Here is a 16,987-nt window from a genome sequence, read left to right as displayed (position 1 = left end):
AGTCCCACGTCAGGCTCCCTGCGTGGAGCCTGCTTCTTCCTCTGCCTGTGTCTCTGCGTCTCTCTCTCTCTCTCTCTGTGTGTCTCACGAATAAATAAATAAAAATCTTAAAAAAATAAAACAAGGATACTTCTTAAAGATTTCATAGCAATCTGTTCTCTGATTAATGTGAATCTTTCTTCTATTTAATCTTTAATTCAAGTTTAGTAGACAATGGTAAACTCCAGTAACTTGACCACCTTACAGGTTGTCAAGTTCATTATATTTTCTTTTGCTCATCAAAGTACCTCAAATTTAGGTTGGAGAGTACCTAGAGAGTAATCCCCTTTGAAGTTCTTGTTATCATAAGGGGGTGTGTTGCACAGACACACTACCCGTATCAGTTAGGGTTTGACCAGGAATGCTGGACCACTGTGAGCGATGGGAATGAGGGGATTACTAAAGGAGACCTTACACAATTTGAGGAGAAGAGGAACACAGGTCCCGAAGGGAGCACCTCAAGGATCAGAGCAAAGTTGCTAAGTGCACAAAGGAGAACTGGGGAAGGCTGTGGAAGGTTTGACTCTGCATTTGGTGATGGGCCTAAAGTTACTATAGGTCAGTAGGGCAAATAGGAAGGAGCAGAAGCAAAGTAGACACAGGAAGGACAAACTTGTGATGACAAATTGGTATCGTTTCGTCTGTTTCTCATCATTCCAGACCTTTATTACATGGATGGCCCAAGACTCAAACTAAAAGAGATCTGGTAGGCGATGGAGAAACTGAGGGCCCAGCTGCTGCCCAACAACATGAAGGCTACTGTCAACAGATGAGCGACAAGTGTGGGTTGCACCTGGCGCCCTGCACTGACCTTACAAATGTGAAGGCTTTTCCCTAACTCTGCTGCTTTCTAGAATCAGGCAGATGTCTCACGTGACTAGTCCTAACCAAGAACCATACAGAAATCTGGCAAACACAGTTGATGACACAAGATAAAATTACACAGTGCCCAGAATCCCTTCATATAAATTGACCCAAAGATGGATTTAAGCCTCTCAGAGACCCCATACATTAATTCAATAATAAAGCCTATCATACTACAGAATCTTAATTACTGCATTTATTTGCAAATTTTCTCCAAAACTTTTTCTTTCTTTCTTTTTTTAAAGATTTTAAAATTTATTTACTCATGAGAGACACAGAGAGAGAGGCAGAGACACAGGCAGAGGGAGAAGCAGGCTCCACATGGGACTCGATCCCAGGACTCCAGGATCACGTCCTGGGCCAAAGGCAGACACTCAACCACTGAGCCATCCAGGGGTCCCCAAACTTTTTTCTAATGCCAGAAACATCACTACAAGCAAAGAGGTATTTATTTTGCTCTTACAAAGATAAACACAAATGTAAAGCAACACTCAACATCTTATCATTGTTTGATTTTTTAAATGCAAAAAATCTACTTAATACTTCTTTATTTCCACCCAACTGACCTTTACCATCTCAGTTCTCCTCACATTATCTTCTTCCTGCTTCTCCTAGGGCAAAAAGTATTTAAACTCCAAACACAAGGGCTTCCTTCTTGCTCTTCCCTGCAATGTGGCTTTTTGTCAAAGCCACCAAACCTATCTGTCAGAGTTGTATAAAAATGACCTATAATTACAAATATGAATTAAGTTCAAGTTCTTTCTTACAGAGTTCTCTGTCCCATGTAAATTAAAATATGAGGTATGTTACCAAATTCTATATCCTTGCAAACCCAACTCAGCTCTGAGACTGGTAACATCCCTAACACACTCTTGGAGTCCCTACAGATGTCTCGGTCCTCATCAAAGAATTTCTCCAAGGAGAGAATAATAAGCTCAACTTGGTCAAGTGTACCTTGGTCCCCAGGGACACACTCTTCTATTCAGTAGTGGCACTGAGCTCCCACTTGCCAGAAGCATTAAAATTAAGTCTAAGCCCTGAGTGGACTTAATAAAACCTTCTGAAAATCACAGCTTTTTCAATATTCCCTTCACTTTGAAAATTTGGGGTTAGGGTGACTTCTAAGTAGTAGCATAAGTTAACTAACATATTATCCCTAGTATATGGTAAAACGTCACCAGGAATTGAGGCAGAAGATCCAAATGCTGGTTCTGGCACAAGTCTCAATGAGAAGGTAAAAATGTACCTTATGGGGTGTTGTTGTGAAGTGGAAATTAGATAATGGATATCCTATTCTCACCCATAATGACTCCTGACCAGTCCATTACCCAACTCTTTGGTAAGGAAAGACCTTCTCTTTCTTGCACTAGGCCATACACTTGGGTAATGGAGTGCTTGTAGGACTGCATAGCTATTTCAGGGGCCACCTCACACCACACAGAACCACTATTCTCTTCCACACAGGCCCTGTGGTGGACTTGCTATGCCATGCCTCATAGCTACTTACTGTGAGGTAGGAGGTCTTTCCAATTAATGGTAAGGGTTATTTTTTTCTTCTTCCTCTTTCTCAGGGTACATGGTATCTCTCCGTGCAGTCCAGCCTTCCATTACTCTGGATTAGAAAGGTACCATAAAAGGATTAATGTAAAAATGCTATATGTTATGTGACATAAATGCTTATTAATGTAGAACATACTTTTCTCCTTCTCTCTAGGTTTTATTTTATATCACTCATGGTCAAAAAATTACCTTTTGTTCCAATAATATTCCTAAGATAAGATCAATTATTGACTTTATTTTTTTCTTAAAGTTACTTATAATAAAGCTATAACAATAAATACAATAAAGTTATAATAAAGGCAAATGTATAACCAAACATAGCTTACTGAAAACTAAAGCTAAGTTCTGCCATATTTACATTTCAGTTACAGAGAAATAAGTATGTGGAATTTATTTTCATCATCAATAGCAGCTTCTAGGCTTATAAAATATTTTGTGCCTGTAGGGACTACTGAAGCACAATCGATTTTAGTTCTCTTTCCTCTCCTCCTCCATGCTGACCTTATTGAGCAGACAAAAGTCAGTCCAAACTCAGAAAGGCATCTGATTAGTAGATTACACACAATCAAAAATTTAAACCTTTTTTTTAAATGTTAAACTTACTACAGGCTGATCAAAAAAGATCAAATATGACTTACTTAAACATGCAATATTTGATATTGGAAAATTTTGGCTTATAACTAATATTTTCTAAGTTGCAAGATGTTGCCTGTTTCAAATATTGAATAAGCTTTTTTCTCCCACTCTTCTTTCTAAGACCAGCAAAGACCATTTTAGTTCCAGGGATATATTTCTTTGGGTTCTCCAAATATTCCATCAGAGTTTCCTCTCCCCAGATAATACCTATAAAGGTGAAAGTAAGTTTTAAGTTTGTGTAGTTATATTTGTAAGGCTTACTTTCTGATGTGACCCACATATGTGAACAAAAGATTACTCTTAGATTCAATAGGAAGGCCACCATAACTGGGAATACTTACAGTTTCTGACCTACAAGAAAATTCTAAAATTAGTCTTTGGTGCTCTACTCTCCAGGTTCCCTATAGAAATCTAATACTCACATGCTGTTCAGCATGATCCAAGGTACACCAATAAACTGCCAACCAAAGCCGTACCCCCACCCTCCTAGAATCACAGAGTTCCTTCTAGAAGAGATCTTAGAAATTAATCTAACCCCTCACATTGCAGATGAGTAAATGATCCAAACAGAGAATTTGTCCTAGGAGACAAGATGACTTAAAGTCAAGAATTTCTTATTTTTTCTTCCAATCATAGGATGTTGCCTCTGTCCAAATTTCTGTCAAAAGTCTATGATTTCAGGAATCCAGTTTTACAATGAGAGAACGGTTGTCTCTTTCTTTTTTTCTTTTCTAAAACCAGTCAAAAAGAATACGGACACAGAGAAACAGAAATGCTAACTCCATTTTTGATAAAATATTCAGGGAGCACCTATACTCCAAACTTGATATAATTAGAACACTGCCAAAATCATAAAGCCTGGACCAGAGTAAGAGGACACCTATCACTAATGATCTCAAAAGAAAACAAGTTCTCCAAAGTAGGTGACATATCCTAAGTAGCAAGTCATAGTCCTCTGGCCCAAAAAGAGGAGAGTGTATATAAGCTGGCTGTGAAAGTCTCCCTAAGTTCAAATTGACACTCTGGAGGGTCAAGGGAGCCATGATTGAAGAAGAAAACACAGACATTCCATTTTTTTTAGACATTCCGTTTTTAAAAGAAGCCTTCTACCTTTTGATTTCCATCTGCACAGAATATCTTTTCCATCCCTCCACTTTCAGTCTATGTGTGTCCTTACATCTGAAGTGAATCTCTTGTAGGTAACATATAAATGGGTCTTTATTCCTTTTACTCATTCAGTCACCCTATCCTTTTGATTGGAACATTTAGTCCATTTATATTTAAAGTAATTAAGGATAAGTTATATATACTTATTACCATTTTGTTAATTGTTTTCTGGGGTGTTTTTATAGGTCTTCTCTATTCTTTCCTTCTCTTGCTCTCTTCCCTTACAGTTTGATGGCTTTCTTTGGTGTTACACTTAGATTCCTTTCTCTTTATTATGTAGTATTATTTATTATTATTTTTACACTTAGAGTCCTTAGATTCCTTTCTCTTTATTATTTATTTTTAAATTATTTTTTATTATTTATTATTACAAGTTTTCAATTTGTGGTTACCATTAGAGTTATACATCACAGCTTATATGTATAGCAATCTATATTGAGTTGATGGTCCTAAACACATTCTAAAAACAGTACATTTTTACTCCCCCCTCCATGTTTTATATACATGATACCATATTTTATCTTTCTATTTTGTGCATCCCTTCACTAGTTTTTGTAGATTTAACTGAGTTTACTACTTTTGAGCTTTAACTGCTATACTGGCTTTATTTTTTTTAATATGTATTTATTCATGAGAGACACAGAGAAAGAAAGGCAGAGACATAGGTAGAGGGAGAAGCAGGCTCTTCATAGGGAGCCCAATGTGGAACTCAATCCCGGATCCTGGAATCACATCCTGAGCTGAAGGCAGATGCTCAACCGCTGAGCCACCCAGGTGTCCCAAGCCATATTGGCTTTAAAAGTGATTAATCTACTACATAAACTATATTTCCTTTTACCTGTGAAATTTTTTTTCCTTTCATAATTTTCTTACTTTGAATTATGGCCTTTCCTTCTCAGTTAAAGAATTTCCTTTAATATCTCTTATAAGACCCGTTTAGTGATGATGAACTGCTTTAATTTTTGCTTGGGAAATTCTATCTCTCCTTCTGTTCTGAATGATAACCTTTCTGGGCAGAATATTTCTGGTTATAAAGTTTTTTCCCTCAACTCTTTGAATACATTTCACTCCCTTCTGGCCTGCAAAGTTTCTGCTGAAAAATCAGCTGATAGTCTTATCGGGTTTCCCTTACATGTAACTGTTTTCATTTCTTTTTTTCTGTTTTAAAATTCTCTTTATCAGTACTTTTTGCCATTTTAATTATGTGTTTTGGTGTAGACTCCTTGGGTTCATCTTGTTAGGGAGGGGTCTCTGTGCTTCTTGGATCTGGATGTCTGTTTCCTTCCCCAAATTAGGGAAATTTTCAGCTATTATCTCTTCAAATAAGTTTCCTGCCCCCTTTCTCTCTCCTCCTTCTGGGATCCCCATAATAAAAAATGCTTGGTAATGTTGTAGAGGTCCCTTAACCTGTTCTCATCTTTTATTTTTCTTTTATTTTTTTGTTGTTCAGCTTGATGGCTTTCCATTACCTTGTCTTCCATATCACTGGTAGTTCCTCTTCCTCCTCTAATCTTGATTTCCTCTAGCATATTTTTTATTTCAATTATTGAATTCTTCACCTCTGACTGGTTCTTTTATATTCTATACCTTTTTGTTGAAGTTGAAGTTCCTGATGTTAAGCCCCATTGATTTTCAAGCCAGATGTTATGGGGATTTCTATTCCAGTTCAAGCCCCCTGTGCCTGGTGTGGATTCTGATTTTCTTGGTTCTCTGTGCTTATGATGTCCCTCCTATTGTGTGTTGGGGGTTTGATTCCAAATTGTGTTCCCACCCCTTCTACTCTTTTTGATGTGAACTTCTTTTTGTGATTGGCTGTGGAAGGTCCCTTCTGCCAGTTTTCAGAGTTAGTTGCAGAGATCTCACTATATTATCTCAGTGTGTCCATAGGATGAGGTGAGCTCAGGATCCTCTCACTCTGCCAGCTTCCTAAAACTTCCTGAATTTGACTTTTTAAGATTCTACATGTAAGTGACATTATATTTTTTTCTCCAACTTACTTCACTCAGCATAAATGCATTCAAGGTTCATCCAAATTTTTGCAAATGGCTAAACTTCCTTCTTTCTCAGAGTTGAACATTCTATCATATATACATTTACCACATCTTTCTCCACTCATCTGTTGACAAACACATAGGTTGTTTCCATAGCTTGGCTATTGCAAATAATGCTGTAATGAACATAGGATGTAGATATCTCTCCCAGATCCTGTTTTATTTCCTTTGGATACATACCCAGAGATGAGATTACTAGACTGCATGACAGTTACTTTTAATTTTTAATGAATCTCCACATTGTTCTCCATGGTAGCTGCACCAATTTGCATTTCTACCACCAGTTCATAAGTGTTTCTTTTTCTCTACAGCTTTGCCAACACTTGACACAAGACACAAGACAATTTCTTGTCTTTCTGTTGATAGCAATCTAATAGGCATCAGGTGATATCTCACTGTGGTTTCATTTGCATTTCCCTGACAATTAGTGATGTTGAACACTTTTTTTATGTACCTGTTGTCCAATTATAAGTCTTCTGTGGGAAAGTATTCAGTTCTTCTGCCTATTTTTTAATTGTTTTGTTGTTTTGGGTTTTTTTGCTATTGTGTTACATCCATTCTTTATATATGTTGAATATCAACCCTTTACCAGATACAAAATTTGCAAATATTTTCTCCCATTCCATAGGTTGCTTTTTCATTTTGTTGACTATTTATTTTGCTGTGCAGAAGCTTTTTAGTTTGATGTAATCCCACTTAATGCCTGTTGTTCTTGTTGCTTGTGCTTTTGGTGTCAATGTCCAGATTATTACAAAGACCAATGTCAAGGAACTTTTTCCCTATGTTTTCTTCTAGAAGTCTTAGAGTTTCAAGTCTTATATTTAATTTAATTAGGTCTCTAATTCATTTCAAGTTAATTTTTATGAGTGATGTATATAGGGATTCAATTTCATTCTGCTACTTATTATTATGTAATCAGTAAAACAAATAGTAATATTATATCCCCACACCAGTCACAAAGATTACTTAAATTATCTGACTTAAGGAAATTTTATTACTAATTCTTGAATAATGTTAAAGCCAAGCCTTCTATACAGCTTTTAATATTTGACAACAACCTACAATAAAAGATTTGTAATCAGTTTTAATATTATTTCCAATGATGTCAACAATAAAATCCTCTAAATATTAGCAGTTAGAGAAACAAATATCAGGTTATAAATAGTCTACAAGTTAGAACTCAAAAGCTAACTGCTCTTGTAATGTGTCAATAAATAATAAAATGACACTATAGAAAAATATTACTTTAAAAACTAAAGAACCATATAAATTCAAATAATAAATCCAAGTTTCAGGTTGATTTATTCAATAGTCTATCAACTAGAAATCCTATTGCAATACATGCAATTAGAATCTGACACTAACTTCCTGAATTTGAACAGATTCCACAGACCCCAGTAATTCTGCCTCATTTCAGACACCAGCTACAAGTTTGGGGTCCTAGACCACCTCAAATTCTAACCAACTGGCTATAAATTTGAGGGTTCCCAGGACCCCCTCAAGTCTGATAATTTGCTAAAACAATTTAAAGAACTCAGGAAAGCACTATCCTTACAGTTTTAATATGAAGGATACAAATCAGGACCAGCAAGATAAAGAGATCCATATGATAAAGTCTGGGAAAGTCCCAAACACAGAGCTTCTGGATCCTGTCCCTAGAGAATCTTCTAGTACACCTTGTGCTCACCAACCAGGAAGCTTAACCAGAGTTTCCAATTAACATGGCTAGAGTTTTTATTGGTGTTTTATTACATAAGACTGCCTACTGAATCATGAGCCATGTGATGGAACTCATTCTCCAGCTCCTATCCCCTAACCCTAAGGTTGGACTGATATGTCACATAGCCCAAAGCTCCAACTCTCTAATTACATAGTTGGCCTTTCAACGTTGGCCACCTCCATCCTGAAACTATCTGGGAGCCTACCATAAGTCATCTCACAAGCATAAACTCAGGTGGTGGTCCCAGGGCCCAAACTTAAAATAAAAGAAACATTCTTATCACTTGGGAAATTCTAAGGTTTTAGAGATTCCCTCCTAGAAACCTAGGACAAAGACCAGACAAATTCTTTACTATAGAATATCTATTAACAGGATTTTTGCACATACTAAACAGAATTATATTGTGTTCATAACAATGACATTGAGGTTTAAAAAGATTTTAAAGCATGCTTTACCAAGGATTAAATTTTATTCTATTTTATTTTAATATAAGCATTTTATTATCTATGTATTATATATATATATATATATATATATATATATATATATATATATATATATAGTTCTTTATTAGGGATGTTCTCTCAATTAAGATACATTGAAGTCCTAACTCCTAGTACCTCAGAATGTGTCTCTGTGTGGAAATAGGGCCATTGCAGATGTGATTAGTTAAGTTGAAATGAGGTCTCACTGTAGTAGGATGGGCTCCCAATCTAATATGATTGGTCCCTTTATAAGACAGTCATGTGAAGACAGAGACAGGGATGATAAAATGACAGAGATTGGAGTTATGCAGCTGAAGGCCCAAAACACCAAGATAACTGACAAACTACCAGAAACTAGGAAGAAACAAGAAATGAGAACGCAGTCCTGCCAATACCTTGATTTTCCACTTCTATCCTCCAGAACTGTAAAACCATAACTTCTGTTATTTTAAGCCACTGAATTTATGATATTTTATAACAGCAGCCCTAGGAAATACAGTTATCAAATGCTTACCATATATTCCCCACCCCATTCCATCTTGGTTTGCTTGGAAACCCAAGAGAAGTCTAGGGACCAAGGGCTTTACTAGCTCTTCATCCTGCCAAACTGTTTGCTCTCAACATTTCAGAAAGACAAAAAGTGTCTTATTTTCACACAAAAATTTGTGAAAATTCTACATGTGCTAATTTTGTTTTAACCAAATCATTTGACTATATACATTTCCCTTTCCCCAATATTCTAGACGACAAGAATTTCACTATATCTTACCTATCTGTAGAATGGGCATCTGACAATTAGCTTTTTCAACTATAATATAAATGTCTGACATTAAGCTTTTGTTTGCCAAGGCATCTACTTCAAACACATCCAGTCTGAATAAACACACTGCCAGTTACGTGAGTAGATAGAGCCAGGTTTCCTCACTCATGAAGTTCCCCGCCTCCCTTTTTAAGAATGCTCTGGTAGACCTAGATAACTACATTTGAGAACTGTTTGTTTTTCCCTTCCCATGCTTTAATTCGCATTCTTATGTTTTAAATTCACCATTAAAGAATGAACCTGTGAAATCTTAAGCACCCCACCCTTGACTCCAATAAAAGTAAAACACTAGGCCTGCTCACTAGCTCACTCTCACTCTCTCTCTTTCCTCTCAACCACACTGTGTGGTCACAGGCATACCATGTAACATCCAGGACTTGTGAGTAATAAATCATGTCTTTCAAAGTTCCCTGACAGTTGCTGCTGAGGTATGTCTTGCAATCATAATAAGAACCACAAGGTCTGGTCCAGCCACAACACTAGTTTTGGTTGGGGAAATGTCTGTGGTGGCTTACTACAAGTAGTATAGGCCCAGGGGAGTGTCTCCAGACATTTCTAGTCAATAACATCACTATGGATAGGCTGAGAGCAACCCAAAACACTACCTTCCTAGAAATATTAAATTATTATTAAAATATTAATATTAAATATTAAAATAAGCAGAATCCCTCTTCTGACAAAATGCAAGCTACATTTGCACTAAAAAAATTATGCACAAAATGCCAAAGCCCTTCATTAAAAGCCTTCTCTTACAATATACTCCACAAAGCTCATTTAAATAAGCACTATACAGCATTATAAAACCCACTAAGAAACTTTTTAAAATACCAAATTCAAATCACGTATGAAGCTGCAATAATAATAATAATCTAATTCTCCAGACACCAAAACCAGACAAAGACACCACAAGAGAACTACAAACCAATATCTCTTATCACTATAAATGGAAACATCCTCAACAAAATACTAGCAAACTAAATCCAAGTCACATGAAAAGAATTACATACTATGACCAAATGGGACTTATCCCAGGAATAGAAGGATGGTTCAACATAAGAAAATCAATCAACTTAACATATTAATAGAGCAAAATGAAAAAGAATACATGATTATTTCAAAAGATGCAGGAAAAAATTTGACAAATTCCAACACCCTTTCCTGATATAAACACTCACTAAACTAAGAATAAAAGGTAAGTCACTTAACAAGAAAACAGGAATGTTTGGAAACCCCCAGCTACTAATACCCAAGGTGAAAAGCTGAAAACTTTTCCTCTAAGATCAGGAACAAGACAAAGATGCTCATTTTCACCAATTCTACTCAGAATTCCATTAAAAGTCCTAGCCAGAGCAATGGGGGGGGGGGGGGGGGGGGGAGAAGTAAAAGCCATCCACCTGGAAAGGAAGAAGTAAAACTGTATCTATTCACAGATTATATTATTCTACATATAGAATATCCCCAAGGATCTACACAAAGAATCTACCAGAACTAATAAATTAATACAACAAAGCTTCAGGGCATAAGATCAACATACAAAAATCAGTTATGCTATATACAAGCAATAAGCAATTTGAAACACTTCTATTTATAATTGTATATAAAAGAATAAAATACTTAGGCAAAATTTAACCAAGGAAGTGAAAGACTTGTACCCTGAAAATTACAAAATAGTGGGTACTGTTATAAGGATAGATATACAGACCAATAGAATAGAACTGAATATCCAGAAGTAAACCCTAACAAATATCCAAATGAATTTCAAGAAGGGTATTAGGACCATTCAACTGGGAAAGAATGGTTTTTTCAAGAAATGGGCCTGGGATAACTGGATAACCACATGCACTTGATCTTAGCCAAAAGGCCAAGAAGTGATGGATAACCATAGGCAAAAGAATGAAGTAGGACTATTCCCTCTCTATAAAAAATTAAGTGAAAATGGGTCAAAAGCCTAAATATAAGAGCCAAAACTATAACACTATTTGAAGAAAACATAGGAGTAAATTTTTATGACCTCAGATTTGATGATGGATTCTTAGATTTGATACTCCCCCCCAAAATCAACAAAAATATAGACTTTATACAAATTAAAAACTTCTGTGCATCAAAGTACATTATCAAGCAAATGAAGACTAACTACAGATAAGAGAAAATATTTGAAAATCACATATTTGATGAGGGTGTAGTGTCCAGAATACATAAAGAACTCTTAAACTCAACAATAAAGAAGACCAACAATTCAAATAAAAAATAGGCAGAGGACAGGAATAGACATTTTTCCAAATATACAAATGGTCAACAAGTTGTTAAATAAAAAAATCTCAACAGAGTGAATTTAAGGATCGTTTGGATCCTTAAGTGATCGTTAAGGATCATTAAACTGACTTTATTCAATGATGCATGAATCAAGCAGCATATAGAAAGGAATTCCAAACAGCTAAGATCACACCCACTAGGATAGTAATTTTAAAAAGAAAAAGAAAACAACAAGCTTTGCAGAGGATACAGAGAAATAGGAATCCTACATGACTGATGGGAATGTAAAATGGTACAACTACTGTAGAAAACAATTTGGCTTTCCTCAAAAAGTTATATGTAGATTTAACAAATGACCCAATATATATAGAGAGATATACAGAGATATCTATATCTAAATATATATGTATTATATAGATATATAGAAAAATATATATATATATATACCCACAAGACCTGAAAACAGGGATTCAAATGCTTATTCCCAAATATTCAGAGCAGCACTATTCACAGTAGGCGAAAGGTGGAAACAATCCAAATGTTCATCAACTGATAAATGGATAAACAAATTGTTGTATATACATTCAACTGAATGATTAGCCATAAAAAGGAATGAAGTACTGATACATACTACAACTTCAATGAACCTTGAAAACATGCTAAGTGAAAGAAGTCACACACAAAAGCTCATATTTTATTATTCCTTTTTACGAAATATGCAGAATAGACAAATCCACACAAATAGGAAGCTGATTAGATGTTGCAAGGAGTTAAGGGGAGGAGGAAATGGGGAGTGATTATTTAATGGGTACGGAGGTTGTTCTGGAGTAATGACAAAGTTTTGAAACTACAGAAAGGTGTTGATTATACAATACTGTGAACACATTAAATGTTACTGACTCATACACTGTAACATGGCTAATGTGTGAACTTCACCTCAATAAAAAGAATAAAAAGAAACAAAAACAAAACAAAAACCTTTCCAAATAGTAGTATTGTAGTGATCGATCTGAAATTCAGAACAGTAGGAAATGCTGGGCCTCCAAAAACAGTTCAAAATAGAATTGCAATCTATTTAGAGTTGTAACCTATTTTTGAGGTGAGTGCTAATGATATGTATGTATGTATGTATATGTATACCCAGGAGTAATTTCTTTGTAAAGGGATGCCTGGGTGGCTCAGTGGTTAAGCATCTGCCTTTGGCTCAGGGCGTGATCCTGGAGTCCCGGATCAAGTCCCACATCAGGCTTCCTGTATGGAGCCTGTTTCTGTCTCTGCCTCTCTCTCTCTGTCTCTCTCACAAATAAATAAATAAAGTCTTAAAAAAATTTTCTTTGCAAAGATATTATAGTTTTTTCCAACCATTTTTATTTTCAACCCTAAAATGCTTTCTCATTTTAACTGCCATCTATCTACCTTCCACAAACAAAGAAATCATTGAATATATGTTTTCAAACTATTTACATAACATTCCCCTACTCTGGGATGCCTGGGTGGCTCAGGCATCTGCCTTCGGCTCAGGGTGTGATCCCGGGGACCTGCAATCGAGTCCCCATTGGGTTCTCTGCAAGGAGCCTGCTTCTCTCTCTGCCTATGTCTCTCTGCCTCTCTCTTTGTGTCTCTAATGAATATATAAAATCTTAAAAAGAATCCCCCTACTCTGCTAAGAATCACTACTACAAATAGAAAACTACCATTATGCCATTAAAATATGATTTGAACTTTTTAATTTAGCTCATGCTTTTTCAACATAAGTGTATTGCACAAAATGACATACCTTATATAGGTAAAAACCTATGCCACAGAGAATTGCTAATTCCTCTGATCAAAAAGAGACCAGTTATTTACACATAGATTTTATTATATAAATCAATATCTCAGTATACAAACATGAGAATTTCATTTTTAATGTAAACTAGAAAGTTATTAAAATATCAAATCATGTGCTTTTGCTCTTTGCTACAAAGTTTCTAGTTCTTTCCCACAACTGCCTAGGTTTTACCTTTGTTTTTGTTAGCATCAGAAAAAGAATATCCTGGTGCTTGTCCTGTTTTCTTCCAAAAAAGGTCCCAGAGACTTGGACCTGTCTTATGTTTTCCACCTTTTTCTACTGTGTGGCACTGAACACAGTTTTCAGTAAAGATCTTCTTGACTGCTTCAACATCTCCCATTTTGTTCTGCAACGAAACATTAAACCACAGACCAAAAAATATATATATATATAATATATATATATATATATATATATATATATATATATATCAGATTTGCAAAGCTGGAAAAAATCCATCACTTTGAAATGACTACTAATGATATGTTTTTATTTTTATTTTATTTTTTTAATTTATTTTTTATTGGTGTTCAATTTACTAACATACAGAATAACCCCCAGTGCCCGTCACCCATTCACTCCCACCCCCCGCCCTCCTCCCCTTCTACCACCCCTAGTTCGTTTCCCAGAGTTAGCAGTCTTTACGTTATGTCTCCCTTTCTGATATTTCCCACACATTTCTTCTCCCTTCCCTTATATTCCCTTTCACTACTATTTATATTCCCCAAATGAATGAGAACATATAATGTTTGTCCTTCTCCGACTGACTTACTTCACTCAGCATAATACCCTCCAGTTCCATCCACGTGGAAGCAAATGGTGGGTATTTGTCATTTCTAATAGCTGAGTAATATTCCATTGTATACATAAACCACATCTTCTTTATCCATTCATCTTTTGTTGGACACCGAGGCTCCTTCCACAGTTTGGCTATTGTGGCCATTGCTGCTATAAACATCGGGGTGCAGGTGTCCCGGTGTTTCATTGCATTTGTATCTTTGGGGTAAATCCCCAACAGTGCAATTGCTGGGTCGTAGGGCAGGTATATTTTTAACTGTTTGAGGAACCTCCACACAGTTTTCCAGAGTGGCTGCACCAGTTCACATTCCCACCAACAGTGTATGAGGGTTCCCTTTTCTCCACATCCTCTCCAACATTTGTTGTTTCCTGCCTTGTTAATTTTCCCCATTCTCACTGGTGTGAGGTGGGATCTCATTGTGGTTTTGATTTGTATTTCCCTGATGGCAAGTGATGCAGAGCATTTTCTCATATGCATGTTGGCCATGTCTATGTCTTCCTCTGTGAGATTTCTGTTCATGTCTTTTGCCCATTTCATGATTGGATTGTATGTTTCTTTGGTGTTGAGTTTAATAAGTTCTTTATAGATCTTGGAAACTAGCCCTTTATCTGATATGTCATTTGCAAATATCTTCTCCCATTCTGTAGGTTGTCTTTGAGTTTTGTTGACTGTATCCTTTGCTGTGCAAAAGCTTCTTATCTTGATGAAGTCCCAATAGTTCATTTTTGCTTTTGTTTCTTTTGCCTTCGTGGATGTATCTTGCAAGAAGTTACTATGGCCGAGTTCAAAAAGGGTGTTGCCTGTGTTCTTCTCTAGGATTTTGATGGAATCTTGTCTCACATTTAGATCTTTCATCCATTTTGAGTTTATCTTTGTGTATGGTGAAAGAGAGTGGTCTAGTTTCATTCTTCTGCATGTGGATGTCCAATTTTCCCAGCACCATTTATTGAAGAGACTGTCTTTCTTCCAATGGATAGTCTTTCCTCCTTTATCGAATATTAGTTGCCCATAAAGTTCAGGGTCCCCTTCTGGATTCTCTATTCTGTTCCACTGATCTATGTGTCTGTTTTTGTGCCAGTACCACACTGTCTTGATGACCACAGCTTTGTAGTACAACCTGAAATCTGGCATTGTGATGCCCCCAGATATGGTTTTCTTTTTTAAAATTCCCCTGGCTATTCGGGGTCTTTTCTGATTCCACACAAATCTTAAAATAATTTGTTCTAACTCTCTGAAGAAAGTCCATGGTATTTTGATAGGGATTGCATTAAACGTGTATATTGCCCTGGGTAACATTGACATTTTCACAATATTAATTCTGCCAATCCATGAGCATGGAATATTTTTCCATCTCTTTGTGTCTTCCTCAATTTCTTTCAGAAGTGTTCTATAGTTTTGAGGGTATAGATCCTTTACATCTTTGGTTAGGTTTATTCCTAGGTATCTTATGCTTTTGGGTGCAATTGTAAATGGGATTGACTCCTTAATTTCTCTTTCTTCAGTCTCATTGTTAGTGTATAGAAATGCCACTGACTTCTGGGCATTGATTTTGTATCCTGCCACGCTACCGAATTGCTGTATGAGTTCTAGCAATCTTGGGGTGGAGACTTTTGGGTTTTCTATGTAGAGTATCATGTCATCGGCGAAGAGGGAGAGTTTGACTTCTTCTTTGCCAATTTGAATGCCTTTAATGTCTTTTTGTTGTCTGATTGCTGAGGCTAGGACTTCCAGTACTATGTTGAACAGCAGTGGTGAGAGTGGACATCCCTGTCTTGTTCCTGATCTTAGGGGAAAGGCTCCCAATGCTTCCCCATTGAGAATGATATTTGCTGTGGGCTTTTCATAGATGGCTTTTAAGATGTCGAGGAATGTTCCCTCTATCCCTACACTCTGAAGAGTTTTGATCAGGAATGGATGCTGTATTTTGTCAAATGCTTTCTCTGCATCCAATGAGAGGATCATATGGTTCTTGGTTTTTCTCTTGCTGATATGATGAATCACATTGATTGTTTTACGGGTGTTGAACCAGCCTTGTGTCCCAGGGATAAATCCTACTTGGTCATGGTGAATAATTTTCTTAATGTACTGTTGGATCCTATTGGCCAGTATCTTGTTGAGAATTTTTGCATCCATGTTCATCAGGGATATTGGTCTGAAATTCTCCTTTTTGGTGGGGTCTTTGTCTGGTTTTGGAATTAAGGTGATGCTGGCCTCATAGAACAAATTTGGAAGTACTCCATCTCTTTCTATCTTTCCAAACAGCTTTAGGAGAATAGGTATGGTTTCTTCTTTAAACGTTTGATAAAATTTCCCTGGGAAGCCATCTGGCCCTGGACTCTTGTGTCTTGGGAGGTTTTTGATGACTGCTTCAATTTCCTCCCTGGTTATTGGCCTGTTCAGGTTTTCTATTTCTTCCTGTTCCAGTTTTGGTAGTTTGTGGCTTTCCAGGAATGCGTCCATTTCTTCTAGATTGCCTAATTTATTGGCATATAGCTGTTCATAATATGTTTTTAAAATCGTTTGTATTTCCTTGGTGTCTGTAGTGATCTCTCCTTTCTCATTCATGATTTTATTAATTTGAGTCTTCTCTCTCTTCTTTTTAATAAGGCTGGCTAATGGTTTATCTATCTTATTAATTCTTTCAAAGAACCAACTCCTGGTTCTGTTGATCTGTTCCACAGTTCTTCTGGTCTCGATTTCGTTGAGTTCTGCTCGAATCTTTATTAACTCCCTTCTTCTCTTGGGTGTAGGATCTATTTGCT

The 16,987-nt window shown here is 36.3% G+C and overlaps 1 protein-coding gene across 4 annotated transcripts in view; it reads right to left on the bottom strand.

Moving 5' to 3' along the window:
* Positions 1-16,987, bottom strand: part of PDE11A (phosphodiesterase 11A) — a 406,550-nt gene that overhangs the window by 377,121 nt on the left and 12,442 nt on the right. For 2 of the 4 annotated variants that reach the window (XM_077883001.1, XM_077883003.1), the window contains exon 2: positions 2,411-2,515. Coding sequence is in view for 1 of the 4 variants with exons in the window: in XM_077882999.1 (XP_077739125.1) it covers positions 1,470-1,478 (9 nt within the window). In the remaining 3 variants the exon portion in view is untranslated. Of the gene's footprint in view, positions 1-1,469; positions 1,674-2,410; positions 2,516-3,101; positions 3,331-16,987 lie in introns of those variants that run through there. The other 2 variants (XM_077883002.1, XM_077882999.1) reach the window with 2 other exon arrangements.

Source organism: Canis aureus, chromosome 34 (assembly GCF_053574225.1).
Source record: "Canis aureus isolate CA01 chromosome 34, VMU_Caureus_v.1.0, whole genome shotgun sequence".
Taxonomy (NCBI): domain Eukaryota; kingdom Metazoa; phylum Chordata; class Mammalia; order Carnivora; family Canidae; genus Canis; species Canis aureus.
Note: the sequence above shows the minus strand (reverse complement) of the source record. Positions and strands in the feature narration are given on the sequence as shown.